Source organism: Mustela erminea, chromosome 5 (genome assembly GCF_009829155.1).
Source record: "Mustela erminea isolate mMusErm1 chromosome 5, mMusErm1.Pri, whole genome shotgun sequence".
In the NCBI taxonomy this organism is placed as follows: domain Eukaryota; kingdom Metazoa; phylum Chordata; class Mammalia; order Carnivora; family Mustelidae; genus Mustela; species Mustela erminea.
This window is the reverse complement of record NC_045618.1, coordinates 101,293,601-101,314,199: the sequence shown is the minus strand read 5'-3', so window position 1 is coordinate 101,314,199 and position 20,599 is coordinate 101,293,601. Positions and strand designations below refer to the sequence as shown.

The following is a 20,599-nucleotide window of genomic DNA, read 5'->3' as shown; positions in this document are numbered from 1 at the left end:
AGATGTTGGGTGAGAGAAGAGGCAAAAGGAGTGAACAGAATCTGCCAGCTGGAACTACAGGTGAAAATTTCCTTACTGAGGAAGGAAAAAAAAAAAAACCAAAAACCAAAAACCAAAAACGAAGAAAATTCCTTTTCTTTAGAAAGGTAACTGAAATTCTGATAAAATGATATTCCAGAATGTCTTAAATTCAGCACAAAGTTATATTAATGTAAAGACATGACATGAAGCTATGTCAAACTGCACTTTTAGGAGGGGGATGGAGAAAGCTGGGAGGTTAAATATGATAGCTAAAGCACCAGGAATTACTAGAACAAACACCTGGACACCCAGAAACTATGAATGCTCTCCCATGATCATGACTGATAACACCAGCTTTTCAGAAAAGATCCTTATTTAAGTATCTAAAACCAAACCAAATATTTAGGTTATATGTAGGTCTTGGGTTTGAGAGAATAAATTTCATCCTAACAAGTTAAAAATATACCCATATTCACTAGCTAATGACAGGCAGTCAATTTATCTGGAGATAGTTCAACACTATCCTTGAAAAAATTAGTAAAATATAGGGTCATGACTAATAAATAGGTTTATGGCCCTATTAGTATTGTCCACAAAAAGAAAAGAAAATACTCCTTTGGGAGAAGTTCTCTCTGAAGAATGATTTTAAGTGACACATGTAAATGAGGATCTTTAAGCATAAACTTTAAGTATGGTTATTGTTATAACCAGAGGTAAATGTTTGGAAGTCAAACACTTAAAATAGTCTCTTGGTTAATGCTAATTTCATTATTATATTATTAGATTAGCAATACATGATAGCTACTTACCTTATCTGAAAGATTATCCCAGCCATAATTAAATGGACTTTCTAATGTATCCTGAGATATGGTGATCACCACCAAATTATAACAAGCTCTCGAAGAGTAGAGAAGAATGACTACAGAGCCTACGACAACAGTCTGGCACAGAGACATACCCTAGAAGAGATAAAACTCGTCATCATAGCACTCCACACATTTGTCACAAGCTGTTCATCCACATTCAACAGAGTCACCTCTTGTAGAGGTGAGCTCGTTGAGTGAGCACTTGGTGGAATAAACTCTTGGTTATCCTCCTTTGCAATTCCTATCCTATCCAAAATCACAACCTAAACTTGTGTTTAAACTACCCTACTAATACAAATAAGTTATTTGCCAACTTGGCCAATGGTAGCTGGAGGAAGATTTTGTCCTGCCATGATTACCTTACTCCCTTAAGTAATATGTGAATAAATAAATTGGTGAAATCGATATTAATTAAGAGAGGTAGTTTAGTCTAATGAGAAAAGAATAGGAAATAGAAGAAAAAGAAATAGAAATAGAGGAAATTCCATTTCATACACTTAATTTCTAATGAGATACAAAATTAGAATAGAAATACAGCTCCTATGTTATTTGCTTCATTCTATTAAAGACTTGATGTTAGTCCCTTATTGAAGTCATTATGTTGACAACAAAATGATGTTGGCACTCAAATGCACTTTTTCAAATCCACAATATTTTAATACCAAGACTTCTGTTGTTTCCCCAAATAGGAAACCTTATAATTTATTACTTAGTCACAATTTAGTAGTCACACTCAACTCAACTGTGCATTCTGGAAAAAGGTGCAGTATCACCTTTTTACAGGGATTATTAACCTGGGGTCTATATTTCAATATAATTGGTTTCCTTTGTAATCCTATTTATCTTATGCATTAAAAACATTATTCTGAGAAGTGACACAATTGCCAAAGAGATGTACTGCAAAAAACACCCAGTGTGGTGTTTTGGACGTTTGTGCTCTGGTTGTCACATGATGGCATTTAGCACACAAGGGCAGGGCAGGCTAGATGATCCACAATTCACAGGAGAGTTCTCCACATGAGAGAATTCCTCTCTAACCTTCTCTAACTTTCCAGGGTCCTCTTAGAAATTCATGAAGATGAAAAACCTGTTTGTAATGATCTGAGCAAAACCCCAATTGTTTAATATATAAAAAATGTTTATGTTTGCATAGTTTCAATAGATGCCGACATTTCCAGACACACATATAACATGTAAACTGAGGGAAATTTGTAATTTGCTCTGTTCAGAACTTTATCAAGAATAGCCAAAATTTGGAAAATTGTGATACAGACAGCAATACTGTGTGTGGTGTGTAAGTCACTAACACAATACCCTGTAACAGTCTATGTTTTTAGCTGTCCCATTCAGTTTCTGTGTACAGAAAACAAGCATCTGACATCATGCCCCCAAATTTACATATTGAAATATTGGTCAATTGCTTTCCTTTTATTTCCTCTTTATACCCAGGGCAATTATGTTGAATTTTTGAAGTTATGTGTGTAGGCAGATTAATAAATTGTTAATTGCAGGATAGAAAGAGTTTATTAAAAATACTTATCAGAGGGGTGTGCTGGGTTTGATAGGATTGAGAACCATTATTATAATTTACTTCTTTATAAGAACAACACATTTTAGGGGCATATGAGAAGAAGAACTAAAAGATAAAAGATACCTTGAAAGATGTTGAGAGAGTACCTTTTTAAGCTTAGTCACTACCATAACAAAAAGTGTGTGTGAAAATAAATAAAACCCTAGCAAGATTAAAATTCTCTAAAGTTAAGTCTAAAATTTTCTATGGTGTGCACTTTTATTTTTGTGAATCCCCCCAAAAACTGTTACTAAAAAAGCTAATCTAAAACCAATCCAGATCCAATTTTAGAAGTACTGTATTATTAAAGAAACACTGAGTAACACAAACTTAGAATGCTGTAAGCATTACCATTCTTTAAAATAATCATAAGTAAATTTAGAGAGGAATAAAATGACCACTAAATGGGCTTGATCCCAGACATAATATAGAGAGATTCTGCTTATACTTATAAGTACTATAAAAACTAAAAAAAATAAGATTGCTAGAAAAGAGCAAAGAATCAATAACACTGAGGTAATTAATAAAACAAGATTACAGACAAATTATATACATATAACAATGAAAGAAGCCTACTAATTTAGAAAACAAAAGAAGAAAACAATTCTGCAAAACACAGAATTACAAAACAAAACAAAGTAAAAAAGGATTCTGCAACATGGAAGCTGTTGTCAAAAGCTAAAGAAAATCTTCCTAAAATGGATGGAGTCGTAACATACAATTCCACTCAGGAGCAGTCCCTAAGGTCTTATTTTCCTTTCCTCTATCCCTGCACTTTTTCGGAAATTCCATACCAGACAAGGAAGGAAGAGTTACACCTCACTCCAGGATGTCTATTACTAATATATTGGTATGTATATCATTGACTATAGTTCAATTTTGTTTACAGGTATTTTTAAATGCAGGTATACAGAAATTTCAACTTATCATTCAGAGTTTTGACAAATGCGTATACACCAATATAACCCAAATTTCTACCAAAATAGAGAACATTGCCATCACGCCAGAAAGTTGCTCATACCTCTTCCCCATCAGCCAAACCCTCAAAGGCATATACTCTCCTGCTTCTGTTTTTATAACTTAGTTCTGAACTTCAAATAAATGGGACCATTGAATATGAACTCTTTTGTAGGTTTCATTCAGTCAGCGTAATGTTTTCTGCTTCATGTATGTTGTTGGATGTTTCAGTAGTTTGGTCTTTGTATTGCTCAGGTGGTTGATTAGAATGACCAACTCCTCCTGGTTTGCTCAAGAAAGTCCCACATCCCAGAAAACTTCTCAGCCACAGAGAAACCAGGACAGTTGACCACACTAATTCTACTAATTAGATGAAATTGTTTATATGAGAGTTTCATCTGTTGATGCACAGTTTCTACAAACATTCTTATACAAGTCGTTTTGTGGACATGTCCTTTCACTTCTTTGTGGTAAATACCTAAAAATGGAATTACTGGATCATATGGTAGGTATAAGTTCAGCTGTATAAGAAACTGCCAGATCTTTTTCCAAGATGGAGGTACACTTTTACACTTCCAACAAAGTACGAGAGTTCCAGTTGCTCCACATCCTAGAGAACAACAGGGTTTTTCAAGCTTTCTAATTTTAGCCATGCTGGTAGATGTATAGTTGTATCTCATTTTGGTTTTAATTTGCATTTCCCCAGTGACTTATTGGCCATTTGTATATCTTCTTTATGAAAAATCTAGTCATATCTTTGACCACTTCTAAATTGGGTTATCTTTTTTTTTTTTTTTTTTTTGAGTTGTAGGAGATCTCTATATATGCTGGAAATGAGTCCCTTGTCAGAAATATGTATTGCAAATATTATCTTGAAGTCTGTGCTTTGCCTTTGCATTTTCTTAGTCTTTTCTTTGGATGAGAAATTTGAACTTTTAATTAAGCTTAATCTATCAATTTATTCCTTCTGAATACTTTCTATGACCTAAGAGATCTTTGCTTACGCCCAAGTTATAAAGATGTTTTTCTGTGTTTACTTCTAAAAGCTTTAGAGTTTTTTCATTTATCTTTAGGTCTATGATTCATTAAAATTTTTTTTTTGTATGAGTATAGTATGAAATGAATTTAGGGGTTCATTTTATTTCATTTAGATACTCAGTTTTTACAGCTTCATTTGTTGAAAAGCTCCCATTTCCCCTTCGGATTGCTTTAGCACCTTTGTCATAAATCAAAAGACCTTATAAATGTGAATTGATTTCTAGCTTTCTATTCTGTTCCATTGATCTGTTTGCCTCTTTTATGCTAGTCACACAGTCTTAATTATTGTAGCTTTATACTAAATTTCAAAGCCATGTAATTTAAGTCCCTGCTTTTTCAGGGTTTCTTTCTGCATTGTTCAGTATAATAGCCTTTAGCTTCATGTGAGTATTTACATTTAAATTAAATTAAATTAAATTATTTATTTACTTGAGAGAGAGAACACATGCACACACATGAGGGGCAAGAAAGGGCAGAGGGGGGAGTGGGAGAACCAGAGAGTCCACCAAGCAGGAAGTCTGACATAGGGCTTGATCAGGTTCTGATCTCATCAGGATCTTGAGATCAGAACCTGAGCCAAAGGCAGATACTTAACTGACTGAGCCACCCAGGCACTTCCTGTAAGGGACTCTTAACTATAGGGAACATACCAAGAGTGGCTGGAGGGGAGATGGGTAGGGGAGATGGGGTAATTGCATGATGGGTGTCAAGGAAGGCATGTGATATAATGAGCACTGGGTGTTATATGCATTTGATGAATCACTGAACTCTACCTCTAAAAGATAATAATATATGTTAATTAATTGAATTAACTAAAAAAATTAAAAATTAAATTAAATTAAATTATCAACTCCTCTTTCACAATAGCAACATTTCAAATGCTCAGTAGTTACATATGGCTTGTTACAATACTGAATAAAGCAGATATAAAATATTTTCATCACACACAAAGTTCTAGTAGGAAGCACTACTTTAAAAGAATTTTTAGGTCTTTTTCATTTCCACATACATTTTAAAATAAAATTGCCAATTTCTGTTTTTAAGAACCACATGGTAGAATTATGATTAGGATTGTTTTGAATCTGTAGATCATTTTGGGGAGAATTGCCATCTTAACCATACTGCATCTTCCAATCCATGAACAATGGTCTCCACTGATTTAAGTCTTCTTTAGTTTCTGTCAGCAATATTTTGTAGTTTTCAGTATAAAGGTATTGTTTTTTGGAAAATTTGTTCTAAGTATTTTGGTTTATTTGATGCTAATGTAAATGGGGTTATTTTTTGAATTTCATCTTCTAATTGTCTGCTTTTGATATATATATATAAATACAATATAATTTTGTATTTTGACCTTGTATACTGAGAACTTGCTACATTCAAATTTCTAGTAGTTATCTAGTTATTTAAATATTAAGTTTTAAAAGATGTTTTATATAAACAATTATGTTGTCTGCACTTAGAGATATTTTGACGTTTTTATTTCCAATTTTATAACTTTTGTTTCTTTTTTTTTTGCTTGTTTTCTCGGAATATTGAATAGAAGTGGTGAGAATGGGCATCCTTGCTTTGTTTCCTATCCTTTAAGTATGATATACTTTTCCATACTTTAAGTATGATATTGATTGTAAGTAGTTATAGAAGGTATTTTATCAGATTGAGGAATATTCCTAGTATTCTTTAGATTCTTTATTCTGCTTTTTTTTTTTTTTTAAATCCTGGAGGGTGCTAAATTTTGTCAAATGCTTTTTCTACATCTATTCAATTTATTATTTTTTTTCTCCTTGTTTTCTTAATGTAGTGAATTAAATTGATTGGTTTTTAAATGTTAAACCAATGCTGCATTCCTGTGATAAATTCTACTTGGTCATGATTTATTATTCTTTTTATATGTTGCTGAGATTCTGCATCTTTAAGTATAAGGGACAATAGTTTGTAATTTTTATTTGTTTTGTAAATCTTTGTCAAAGATTTGATAACAAATCTTTGGTATCAGTAATGCTGTCCTCATTATGTATGTTGGAAAATGTTTCTTCCTTCTCTATTTTCAAAAGAATTTGTTTAATATTGCTATTATTATTTTTTTAAATATTTGATAAAATTAACCAGTGAAACCATCTAGCCCTAGAGTTTTCTTTGAGGGAAATTTCTGATAGCAACTTAGATTTCCTTAAGAAATTTAAGGGCTATTCAGATTTTATATTTTGTCTTCTAACAATTTGTTAAGTTGTATTTTTAAAGTAATTTTCCATTTCCTCTAAGTTGTCAGATTTACCCACAAAGGGTTGTTCATAACATTCCTTCATTTTTCTTTTAATGCCTAGTAAGATCTATAGTGATATTCCCTCTTTCATTCATGGTATTGGCAGTTTGTGTTTTCACTCTGCTTTTTTCTGTACACGAGATTTTTTTTTTATATATATTCACAGAATTAACTTTTGGCTTTAATTTCTTTATTGTTAATTTTCTGATACACTTATTTCTATTATCTTTACTATTGCAGTCCTTCCACTTATTTTGTCTCTCTCTCTTTTTTAAAATTTTCCTAGTTTCCCCTTGTAGTTTCTAAGGTGAAATCTTAGGTCACAATTTTATATATTTCTTCTATTCTAATATATAGTATTTAAAGTTGTATTTTTCTCTTCAAGCATTATTTTAGCAGCATCCTACAATTTTTGGTGTATTATATTTTATTATCCTATATGAAATCTTTTCTTTTCTTTTTTTTTTTTTTAAAGATTTTACTTATTTGTCAGAGATAGAGCACAAACAGTGGGAGTTGCAAAGAGGGAGAAGCAGGCTCCCTGCTGAGTAAGAAGCCTAGTGCAGGACTTGATCCCAGGACTCTGGGATCATGACCGAGCCAAAGGCAGATGCTTAACCAATGAGCCATACAGGCATCCCTATGTGAAATATTTTCTAATTTCCTTTGTGATTTCTTTTATGTTGATGAAGTGAGTTGCTAAAGTGCAAGAAATGTGTGTTCTCCAGTTAGTGAGAGTCAATTAGCTTAAGGGTGTTGATAGTACTGTTCAGGTTTTTTTTTTTAAGATTTTATTTATTTATTTGACAGAGATCACAAGTAAGCAGAGAGACAGGCAGAGAGAGGAGGAAGCAGGCTCCCTGCCAAGCAGAGAGCCCGATGTGGGGCTCGATCCCAAGACCCCGAGATCATGACCTGAGCCAAAGGCAGAGGCTTTAACCCACTGAGCCACCTAGACGCCCCAGTCTCTACTTTTTAATGGGAGTGTATTTTTTGAGTACAACTAGTTATATGTTTGGATTTAGATTTTACATTTTACTGTTTGTTTTCTGTTTGTCCCTCTTGTGTTTTGTTGTTGGTGTTGTTTTTCCTCTGTCTCTTACTTCTTGTGTTCTTTTGTGTTAATTGAATATTTTTAAGAATTCCATTTTAACTTATCTATTGGATTTTTAACTACACTTCACTAGTTTTTGTTTGTTTGTTTTGTTTTGCCTTAAGTGGTTGCTCTAGGGCAGCAGTTCTTAAAAAGTGTGTTCCAGTGACCTTAAGATTAAAATCAATATGATTAAAAATACTGAGATGTTATTTACCTATTGTACTCTAATTCTTTTTAGAACACACAGCAGACTACATGATAAGTGATGTCAACATTTTGTGTACATGTGTATTCTTGTGTTTCCTAGAATTCCTGTTATAATAGAATTAAGGTGTAAATATGTGCACTTTCAGAGATGAACTCAGCGTGTTCTCTTACTTTTACTGGGCTCTTACTAGTTTTCTTTGGTTATATCTGTCATATCTGCTGAAACCTTATTATCATCCAATGTGTAGTTATTTTGAAATCTTGTATCTCCGTGGAAATATCAGGAATAGGTATTCCTGAAAGATTTGTTTTACGATATTTAAGAGCTTTAAAAAATTTAAAATTTGGGGCACCTGGGTGGCTCAGGCCTTGAGTGTCTGCCTTTGGCTCAGGTCGCGATCCCAGAATTCTGGGATTGAGCCCTGCCTCAGGCTCCCTGCTCAGCGGGAAGCCTGCTTCTCCCCTTGCCTGCTGCTCCCTCTCTGGCTGCCTCTGTCAAATAAATAAAATCTTTAAAAAAAAAATTTAAAATTTGATATTAAATGCATTTTAAAAATTAATCACATTTCACTCTAAAGTGAAAACATATTTTTTCATAGTTAAGAATGGATTATTGACTTAAGAATGGGGAATTATTTTTTAATGGATAAGAGTTTCAGTATGGGGTAATGAAATGTTCTGGAGTTAGATGGTGGTGATGGTTGTATAACAATATGAACCTATTAAATGCCACTGAACTGTACACTTAAAAATGAGTACAATGGTAACTTTTATGTTATGTATATTTTGCCACAATAAAAAAAATTTCTCAACACATAATGACCCTGTTTACCTCTAAGATGCTGAGAAAGATGAAAGTGATTAGAATTCTCTGACTCAATAATGAAAAGAATCTACCTCAAAGGAACTGGAAGAAACTGACTTGTTTTATCAAATAAAATGTGATGAAAACTTTCTTTCAATTATCAACATTGGATAATTTACCTTATTGTATCTTCTATGAGAGAAGCTTTTTGAATAGTATTATGGCCCAATGAGGCTGCAGCATCATTTTGAGACCAGTCGATCAGAGTTTGAAGGCAAAAGGAACTGAAAATTTAAATGCAGGCGTGGTGAGCACTTTAAATAACAAAAATTATTTTTATAACCTTCCAAACTAGGAATGAAAAAGCCATTCAAACATATCACAGACTACACTATTATATTGCTCTAATATATGGCATTCGCTATCCATTGGCTGAGAAACCACACATGGTAGCTGAGAAACCACACATGGTAGCTGAGAAACCAGTAAAGTCTTAATAGAGTTGACATTGCTGAATGCCTACTGGATGGGAAGTCCATTCAAGAAATTATGGCATTGCCTTTTTCCAATAATACAAAAACTCATTGATTTAAAGATTTAACTGAAAACAAGGAGTGATTTAATACCTTGTCTACAGATTTATATTTTTGTCTTACAAATAAATGAACCTGATATAGCAAGACTAATTTTGTTTCTATTTGTCTGGTGTCAGCCCCAGTTAATCATCCAGGGAGATATTCTTTTATCTTAATTTCTGAGAAGAAACATAAGTGGCTGAAATATCCAAAGTGTTGAAAACTCTTCTGATTGTTTATTGCAGGTCAACTGTGTTGATATGTTCACTAATGGTACAAAAGCAATGGTAAATAAAATGTCTGGGTCTTAGCACAAATCAAATCAGTGGCCCAAACTGTATCGTATTCTTTTCTGACATGCGTTCCCAATTAAAAAAGGAAGTCAGTTTCACTTAAGAATGTCCTTGAAGCAGTGAAAATATTTATAAGTCACCAACCCTAGGGTATGTGTCTATTTAATACTCTGTGTGATTAGATGAGCTATTTAAAGCAATTCTCCTGCATGCTGAAGTATAGTGGTTGTCTTGAGTCAAAGCACTTATGTGGTTGTTTGACTTTTGAGCAGAAGTAGCCACTTTTCTCACAGAACACCATTTTTGACTTTACAAACAACTATGGAAGACAAACGATGGTTTCTCAGACTTGGTTGTCGGGTATACATTCTTTTGAAAATAAATGAAATGAGCCTTTCACTTCAAGGAAAATACCCAACACTATTGCCAACAGTGAAATATAAATTTTCAAATTAAAATTAGAATTTTTGAAAACTTGTAAGCACTTTTGTTCGTGGTAAGACTGGCATGGCGGCTTCTGAAAACTTATAAACTTTTCTGATGGGATTGGAGGTAATATTAAGGTGATTTTGAATATTGTCCAATGAAATGTATCATCATTTTGAAGATCTGTGAGCACTCTCTTTCAATGATCCATGCATGATGTTACACAATCATTCAAAGTGCAAGATAGACCAATGGTAGTACAGAAAGTCCACTAATATGGTTTTAGATTCCACATGGCAACTAACCTTTAAGAAACCTCCACTTCAGATGTTTGGTGTAGTATTAGAGAAGAATATCCACAATCATTTGAAAAGGTTATTAAAATTCTCTTCCATTTTTCAACTACATATATGTGTGAGGATTTTCTTCATATACTTCAACCTAAATGACATACCACAACAGACTGAATGCAGAAGCAAACATGAAAATCTACCTGTCTTCCATTAAATTAGAAATTTAAGAGATTTATAAAAGGTAAAGCAATGTTGATCTTCTAATTTATTTTGTTTTGAAAAACACAGTTATTTTTCATAAAAACATGTTAACACAATGGATTTATTATTATTTTAAATGAATTAATAATGAATATTTTTAGATTTTCTCAATTTTTACTTCTAATAATGAATATATAAGTAGATATAATCTATATAAACAATAGCTCTTTGGAGTTCTCAATAATCCTCAGGGTTGTAATGGAGTCTTGAGACTAAAAAGTCTGAGAACAACTACTCTAGAAATTATAATATATATCCTCAACTTTTCATGGTCTAAGTAAAGTTAATATCATACCACTTGAACTAAAATGTAAGGACTTTGTAACCATATGGATACATTTATCCCCTGTCCTTTAAGCTATAGTTGCTATGTGTTGTTATATACTATTATAGAAAATTATATATGTACATATATAAACCTCTCATTATAAGTTTTGCTTTGCACAGTCATATTTCTTTTTTAGAAATTAAGAACTTATATTTACCCACATATTTACTATTTCTTGTATTCTTCATTCCTTCCTGAAGAGATGAAATTCAAGCTGACTTTATTTCCCTTCAGTCTGTAGAATTTTCTTAACATTTCTTATAATGCAGGTCTCCTGGTAACTAACCCTCTTAGTTCTACAGAAGATGTTTTTATTTTTTCATCATTCTTTATATTCTTTATAGTTTGATTTGATACAGATTTCAGACTTGACCACATTTTTTCCTTCAGAATGTTAAAGATGTTTCCATGTCTTCTGGTCTCCTTTATTTCTGATAAGTGATTTATCTTTTGAATCAATGTTCCGTTATTTTTTCTCTGCTTTGAAGACTTCCTTTTTATTTTTGTTTTTAAGAACTTTGATTATAAGGAATATAGGTGAGACTTTCTTTATCCTAATTGGGGTTGCTGAGCTTCATGAAACTGTAAATTTATGTCTTTCATCAAAATTGGAAAATTTCACTCATTATTTCTTCAAATATATTTTTCCAACCTCATTTTCTCTCTCTTTTCCTTTGGGGATTCCACTTACACTTACTTAGGTCCTGAGACTGTGTTCATTTTATTATCTTCTTTCCACTCACCCTCCTCTATTCTTCAAATTGGATAATTTCTGTTGATTTAAGTTCATTGACTTGTTCTTCTTTCCTCTCCTACCTGCTGTTAAGTCACCCAACTGGTGACTTTTTAATTTTAAATATTGTATTTTTTAATTCTAGAATTTATTTTTATAGTTCCTATTTTCTCCTGAGATTTCCTATTTATTTATCAAAGTATATTTTCCTTAAGCATACTTGAGCATATGAGAAAATCTTTGTCTGATATAGCCAGCATCTAAGTCATCTGGAAGGGGGAATTGCTTCCAATGATTGCTTTTTGCTCTGAGAGTATGATTTGTATTTTTCCAGTTTCTTCATATAGCCAGTAACCTTGGATTGTTTTTTGGATCTTGCAAATGACATGTTTTAGAGAGTCTGGATTCAGTTATATTCTTCTGAAAAGTGTTGTGGTTTTTTTTTTTTCTTTTTCTTTTTCTTTTCCTTTTTTTTAAGCAAAAATTAACTCGGCTTGACTCAAATCCCAAACCATGTAAGCGTGGATGGCAGCTGAAATATCCTTAACTTTGATGCTTGAGTACTGTACTGCTCATATGTAGTTCAGGTAGCAGATAAAAACTTGGCAGAATTTGTCATCAGAATTTGTAGCTTCCTCTACCTGAGTGTCCTCTTCTTGATATTTCCCACATTTTCCATCTGTGGTAGTTACTTGAATTTTGTCTTCTGATTCTTCAAGCAAGTAAAACAGAGGTTTTCTCTTCAATTTTTGACTGCCCCATGGATGAGAACTTCCCTCAGGCTAGAAGCTGTAAAAAACAGGAAACTTACTCAATGTCATTTCCTTCTTCTAAGTAGTTGCTCTCCAGTGCCTTCAGTGTTATATTTTGTCCAGAATTTATCATTGCTATCTGTGGATGTTTTGTCCAATAGAAGCTACTCAACCATTACCAGAAGCTGAATCCTACATATATTTTTTGAAACAATCTCGCAAATGCTATTTCCATTTGGAATTACAATGCCAAACTAAGCAACAATAAGAGAAAAAGTAATAACAGAAATGCCAAGCTAAACATCAATGATAAGAAAACAAAGTAATGATAATTAGTAAATTAAAAAATATACAGTTAATCTTTTAACAACAGATTTGAACTGCATGGGTCCACTTATATACAGGTTTTTTTTTTGTTTTAAACTCAGTATTGTAAATGTATTTTCTCTTCCTTATGATTTTCTCAAATCTTTTTTTTTTTTTAAAGATTTTATTTATTTATTTTTCAGAGAGAGATCACAAGTAGGCAGAGAGGCAGGCAGAGAGAAAGGAAGGGAAGCAGGCTCTCTGCTGAGCAGAGAGCCCGATGTGGGACTCGATCCCAGGACCCTGAGACCATGACCTGAGCCGAAGGCAGCGGCTTAACCCACTGAGCCACCCAGGCGCCCTCTTCCTTATGATTTTCTTAAAAGATCTTTTTTATTTATTCATTTGACAGAGAGAGAGCATGAGTGAGAGGACAAGCAGGGGGCAGAGTCAGAGGGAATGGGAGAAACAGGCTTGATCCCAGGACCCCAGGATCATAATCTGAGCTGAAGGCAGACATTTAACCAACTGAGCCACCTAGGCACCCCTTACTTATGATCTTCTTAATAACATTTTCTTTCCTCTAGTTTACTTTATTATAAGAAAACAGTATATTAATATATATAATATACAAATAAAGTATGTGTTAATAGACTGTTTATATTAGTCAACAGTAGGCTATTAGTAAATTTTTGGGGAGTCAGTGTGTCACCTATACTTAAAAAGAAACAAAGGCATTAGAAGACATTTTGGGGGATTCAAAAGTTACATGTGGGTTTTTTTTTTTTTAAAGGATTTATTTATTTATGAGAGAGAGAGAGAGAGCATATGAGTGGGGGAAAGGGGTAGAGGGAGAGTGAGAGAGAAATCTCAAGCAGACTCCCCACTGAGCACAGAGTCCCAACACAGGGCTTGATCCCAGGGCCCTGAGATCATGACTTGAGCCAAAATCAAGAGTCAGCCACAGGCACACTGTCATACGTAGGTTTTATGTGGGGATCAGTGCCCCTAAGCCCTCTATTGTTCAAGGGTCAACAGAATTTTGATAATAATAAGATCTAAACAGTTTCAAAAATAGTTTCATGCTGCAGAGACAAATTAGATTTCTGTCTCCTATGGATTTTTAAAAATGGGACAAGTGTGTGGTGGGTCTACTCAGCAACAGAATAAGAAGTAAGACTTGGGGTATAAGTACTGGAGTAATGAAGGCAGCAAAGTAAAGAAGTGCCACAACTTAAGATGGATAGAGTAAAGCCTCATAATTCAGAAGAGAAATTAAAGCAAAATATCAGGAAAGTGGTAATCATACCATTATAGAGGATGGTGCAGCCTCTATTTCTCTAGCAGCATCCTCTCCAAATTCTGGTTAAATCGTATTTCGGGGAGGTGGAAGAGAGACACCCATAGTATTTTAGCCTATTTCTTCAATTATGGCTTAAGGTATCATAACCCACTGCCTGGGTTTTATAGGATCACCTTGTCTGCATGTAAGAGCAGAAATATCAGTAAAATTGAATATTACTGTGTCTCTGCAAGATGCTGATGCTGTTTCCCATTCCAATACATTAAATTGATATGGATAAAGGGTTGAGTGAACATTGGATACAAAGGTTTACATAGTAATTAAAACGAATTCAGGAGAGAGAGAGAATGCATTATTTGCAAATGGTTGACTGGGCTAGGAGACAAGCTGATCTAATAATAAGTATCAGACAATGATTCCTTTTATACTCTTACCTAAATATAAAATTGGGCATGTCCCTGACCAAAGAGAGAAACCTAAAAGTTTAACTTTTATTTCCACCATGACTTTGAGTGGTCTTTTATACAGATAATCCCAACCTATCATTACAGGGGCTAAGCATCAACATTGGTTTAAACTTTTTGTGCAGATAAAGTTATTTTATCCATTAAAAATGATATACGTTCTACAGTCTTATAAATATTCTTTTTTTCTGAAATGGAAAGGAATATTAGAATAAAAACACTCTTATCAGCATGCATTTTATTTATTTACTTTTTAAAGATTTGGGGCACCTGCGTGGTTCAGTGGGTTAAGCCTCTACCTTCTGCTCAGGTCATTATCTCAGGGTCCTGGGATTGAGCCCCGCATCAGGCTCTCTGCTCAGCAGGGAGCCTTCTTCCCCCCTCTCTGTCTCTGCCTGCCTCTCTGCCTACTTGTGATCTCTCTCTGTGTCAAATAAATAAATTAATTAATTAAAAATAATTAAAATTCGTTTATTTGAGAGACAGAGTGAGCGCGAGTGCAACCTGGGGGGAAGGGCAGATGGAGAGGGAGAAAGAGTATTAAGCCTTGAGCCCAGAGCCAGAGCCTGGAGCACAGAGCACGGAGGCTGGAGGCTGGAGCCTGGAGCCCAGTGTGGAGCTCAGTCTCATGACCTTTACATCACAGTCTGCAGTGAAACCAAGAGTTGGACACTAAACCAACTGTGCCACCCAGGAGCCCCATCAGTATGCATTTTAAAGTTAAAAGTTATGTTATAATTCTGGTAAAAATTAAATAAATTCGAACATACCACAGAAATCATAGAAATGAAGTCAAAGCAAACAGCAATAAAAGAAACCAATGGGAGAAAAAGACCAATACTAACACACAATCATGTCAATAAATATAAACTATTTGTTTACCATATAAAGGATTTGTTAAAACCTCAGCAGCTCTGTATTTTAAGTTAATGAGACACACTTGAAATGTTAGCAATAAATAAAAAGTTAAGACAGCATCATCTACCGTGAAAATGCAAATAAAAGGAAATAGAGATTGTAATAAAAGATATAAGAGATTTCAGAACAAAATATGCCTATGATTAAAAATGCCATTACATTTTTTCGACAATATTTGATCTATGAATTTTGAAGGGAAGCTAGTTAAATATTAGATGAAATGTAACCTATTAGAGACTTTAATTCTTATTAAAAGCTGTGTGGAATGGTACATAAATAAGGTGGAATCATGTAAAATTAAAATAAAATATTTAAATAAAATATTAAAAAAAGAAATTCACTTCTTCAATGATTCTTACTCTTTCTGAATCACTGTTCCTTTTGAGAATTTGATTACATGTATTGGACCCCCCTCCAGATAAATTTTGCCAACAATTTCAAGAATTCAAGAACTTCCTGAAAGTATATTTACTTCCTGAAACTAAAACTATATTATCCCTTAGTACATGTTAGGATCATAATAGCTAACATTTAAAAGCACTTCTCAAGTGCTAGGCAGTATACTAAGCACTTATATAAAATTTCATTTAGTTCTTATAACCACCTTGCAAGGTACTACCTTGCCCTAATAATGACCCATATGAGCAACACTATCATTATTCCCATTTAACAGGTCAGCTGACTGAAGCTTAGAGATGCTGTTACTCGTCCAGTGCCATATAGCCAGTAAACAGAAGATGGGATTTGTGGCCTTACATCTTTGTTCTCAGGTTTCCAGCTCTTTTTTTTTTTTTTAAGATTTTATTTATTTATTTGACACAGAGAGAGATCACTTATTATAGATGATCTTATTATCTATAATAAGTGATCTCTCTATTATATATATATTATATATATAATCTCTCTATAATATATATATATTATAGAGAGATTATTTATTTATTTGACAGAGAGAGGAAGGGAAGCAGGCTCCCTGCTGAGCAGAAAGCCCGATGCGCGACTTGATCCCAGGACCCTGGGACCATGACCTGAGCCGAAGGCAGAGGCTTTAACCCACTAAGCCACCCAGGCGCCCCTCAGGTTTCCAAGCTCTTAATCACTATGGTACATTCACTGTCTTTCACTAACGTCTTTCCAAATTAATTAAAAATTGATATATCTGAAAAAAGATAAACATATCCAAAAGTATATCAATACCATTTTTTATTTATGCCAACCTCATTGCAAAAGAGAATTTGAAGTAGTTACAGAGATGCACACAAACACACACAATACACAGGAATGTACTTGTGTGTGGTGGTGCTGGGGAATAAGAGAGTGAAGTAAAACTAGTGGTAGAGCCAGAACCCAAAGTAGATATCATAAGGTCATCTATGATTGATGTAGAGATGAGCCACATATTTGCCTCTGAATGGCATAGTGGTCAGAGAAAAGAAGGATTTAATCAATACTGTTTTACCTGGTACTGAACTGGAGAAAAAGATATTTTCTCCAGAACACTATGTAGACAATATCCTTAAGAACATTACACAATAGAAAATTTTAAGATAAATGTTTCTTACATATTTCTTCATATAGGCCAAAGCATGATGTCAAAGTATAGGTCAGAACAGACAGTTCCACCCATGGAACAATGTAGTCTGAGTACAAAACATCTGGACTGGGCTAAAGATAAAATATAGAATAGATAGGGAGATGGAAAGACTCGACATCTCTTCAGGTAATCTTTCTGGTAATTAAGCTTTTGAATTTAACAGTTGAGAGTTTATTTCAAGAACCTGGAGTACAGAAATTCTATATTGTTTATTAGGCCAGATTCATATGCCTAGACAGTCAAGCAGAGGGTAAAACTGGTAACTTCTCATGGAAGTCAGGGGACCTGAATAGGATAGGTGTCTGAATTTTAGGCTTTCTACCAAAATAAGCTGGAGGAAGACCTATCTATAAAGATAGTATCTAATTCACATTGATATATATGTATGTAATGTTGGAGACATCACTGAAATGGAAACAGAAAATTTCCTTTGTTTTTGTTAAATAAGAATGTTGGTACAATATAACAAGATTATGGAAAGCTGCCAAAGTAGTACTTGAGAAAACATATCGCTCTAAATATCTTATTTACAAAACAATAAATCATGTATCTATATAAGAACATAGACAAAGAAAAAAGTAAAAACCTTAATTAGTAAGAAAATAGAAAAATGAAAGTGCAGAAAAAAACTATTCAAATTGGCAATAACTAATATTTAAAAACCAAATTAGAGTTGCTATTTTTTTTGAAAAAGGGAACTAATACACAGCACTGTCCTAGCTGGTAAAGGAATAAAAGCTTTTTTAAGAAGAGAGTCCAGATAGTTGTTTCTGAATTTTATTCTCGAAGTGAAGGAGAAGGAATCAAATTAAGTCCATAAAAAGGGAAAACACTAGAATTATGCCTTCAAAGTTTGGTAAGATGAGGACAAACAGATTATAGAACACAGAGTAGGAGAGAGATGTTCCTGGAAAATAAAACAGCCTAAGGATATAGAGACAGGAAAGAATGTTGTGTGCCATTTAGAAATAAGATGGGTAAGACTGAGTTGAAACAAATCATGGAAGATCTCATTCTCACTGAATATGTAGAAGAAGGAGAGAAGAATAAACAGAAAAACAGAAGACCAACGTCTGAGCTTTAAGAAAATGCTCTCAGAGCTGGTAGGAAGCAGAGTCAGTTTGAAAGTGGCAGAGGTAGATGTTCAGCTTTTATTTGTTGACTGAATAAAAGAAATGGCTATTCCTGTGCAGAAGTAAAAAAATTAAAATGGGCCTAGTGATTTTACAAGGAGAACATGAAAGCAAGATGATGTACTCTTCGAATAAATGTTTATAACCTAGTTAGGAAGACCAAAAACTATATAACTGTACAATGTAATACAAATAATCTAATATATTATGTTTACCCGTAAAGGCCTGTATTTAAGCATGTCTCTTTATAGTGTTCCTAGAGAATTCTGTATCCATGCACCTTTTAAATGTAAGAATTCTAAAATAATAATAATAATAATAATAAAGTGAACACCTTTCATATGATAGTTAGGGGAAGATGTTTGAAATAATTCTGGAGGAGTTATCAGATGAGATTTTCCACTCAGTTTGGCAACTTTACTATATTTGGAGAAATATCTATTTCAAAGCAAATAATCCAAACTTTAAAAGTTGTTAGATATGCAGAAAAGAAGGCTTTTAAATTCAGTCACATCTATTTATGCTTTATCAGTAGAAAAGCACAAGGTATGAATTTTACAGTGATATTATTACATTAAGTGGGGATGCTGTTGATACATCACAAGATTATATACTACAGTGGTGACATTATCATTTTTAACACTAAACTGAAGCCAGAATTAGCAAAAACATTTACATTTTGGGAACTTTTTAGGATAGAAATCGGATACAATTATTTTCCAGGTAAGATTAGTAGGTTTGAAAGTCTCTCTCTCTCTCTTCCTTTATGTATATATATTTTTATTTCTATTTCTGTATTTATCCTGCATTATCCTGATACATGTTTAAAACTAAAATTAAAGTCTCTACCTAAACTTAAAGGACAAGTTGATTACCATACATTTAACTTTTACTAGGGTTATATGAAAAATGACAACAATATAGAAGTCTAACTATATTTCAGAGAACTGTTTAAGATACTATCTTACTTATCTTCAGTGAATAGATAATGATGCCAGATTAGGGCAAGCTTGTGTGTATATATAAATCACACACCCAAATCCACACATCTATACCCATACACCCAGTGACACATACACACTGTGATGACTGACTCACTGCTCAACCACATTGTCAATCAGCAGTAGAAACTTCTATGGTTCTCTGTTAATAGCTTAGTATTGGCCTCTGTTTGCTGATCCAAAGTATAAGGAAAGGCAGAAGCAAAGCATTTATACGTTTAATTACATGACTAGCTGTTTTAAAATTATAGGGTCTTCATATTATGGGATGAAATAACATTTTTTAAATCTTCATACAAATAAACACCACTTTGGAAGTATGACATTTTAACACTGCTAACACAAATGCATGTAGATATAATCTGGTGAATTTTAAACAGCAATATTGCCACCCTCCCTGATGAAATCTTATTAGTGTGGCTTTATGTATTAGGCCATTTGTGATACATTCATGTAAATTATGGTTTATTTAATTTACCTTTCTATGCAGAGGCTATAAGTCACAGGAAATAGTACATGTTCAATAGAAACTTAAAAAAAAAACTATTATTTAGTAATGGCCAAGTTTCGAATGCCTTTTAATATCTTGTGAGCATTCTTTCAAGCTCAAAAATATACCTTACGTTCAGAACACTTTTTAAAAAAACATAAGCTTTCCATTAAAATATGCTTCATGGGATGAGGATTTGAAGTTAGATTTTCAAGTGTAAAGTTAAGAAATATACTTACCTTTGATTCGAGGTAGACATTTGCTGATGACATTTTTGTAATTTTGCATATGTAACTAACTAAAGAGATGGCACAAAGAATAAACAGGCTATCATTAACTAATGCGCGAACAAACACAGTCCATTTCAACTGATTTTCTGGGACATCTCCGTGGACTAGCATTGCACAAGTCAAGTTCACCACTAAAAAAAGAAGGCTTGCCAATATAAAGCCCAAATGCAACAGAATTCTGAAAGAAAAAAACATAAATTTATTAGATGTTCATATGTTAATGAGAGATTAGACTTAATTCTGAATTAGTGTGGTACTGCAGGTACAATAATACCTTTAGCTTAAAATCTTTATAATTTCATTAATTACAAATTTAATAACCACTCAGAGTTACTTGAGTTATCTTCACTGTTACGAAATTAGTATCTAAACAATTTTAAAATAGCATTAGGTTTTAAAACACTAATTTAAAAATAATTGCATGTGGACTTGAACTCAGTTGCTTCTACCAGGAAGAATAATATAAGACTATTTTAACACTAATTAAAGTAATCCTGCATTTTTCATTTTTATAACTACTAAACATATTTTCATTGACCTTTCCATTCTAGGAATTATGAAGCTTTTATAATTTTCTTGGAAAATTAATATACCTATCTAAATTTAAGTTGATCCCTAA

The 20,599-nt window shown here is 33.2% G+C and overlaps 1 protein-coding gene across 1 annotated transcript in view; it reads right to left on the bottom strand.

Moving 5' to 3' along the window:
* Positions 1-20,599, bottom strand: part of GPR137C (G protein-coupled receptor 137C) — a 66,878-nt gene that overhangs the window by 6,287 nt on the left and 39,992 nt on the right. The window contains exons 3-4 of the mRNA XM_032344237.1: positions 19,930-20,158; positions 831-980 (exon numbers count right to left, since the gene is read on the bottom strand). Coding sequence (XP_032200128.1) covers positions 831-980; positions 19,930-20,158 — 379 coding nt within the window. The remainder of the gene's footprint in view (positions 1-830; positions 981-19,929; positions 20,159-20,599) is intronic.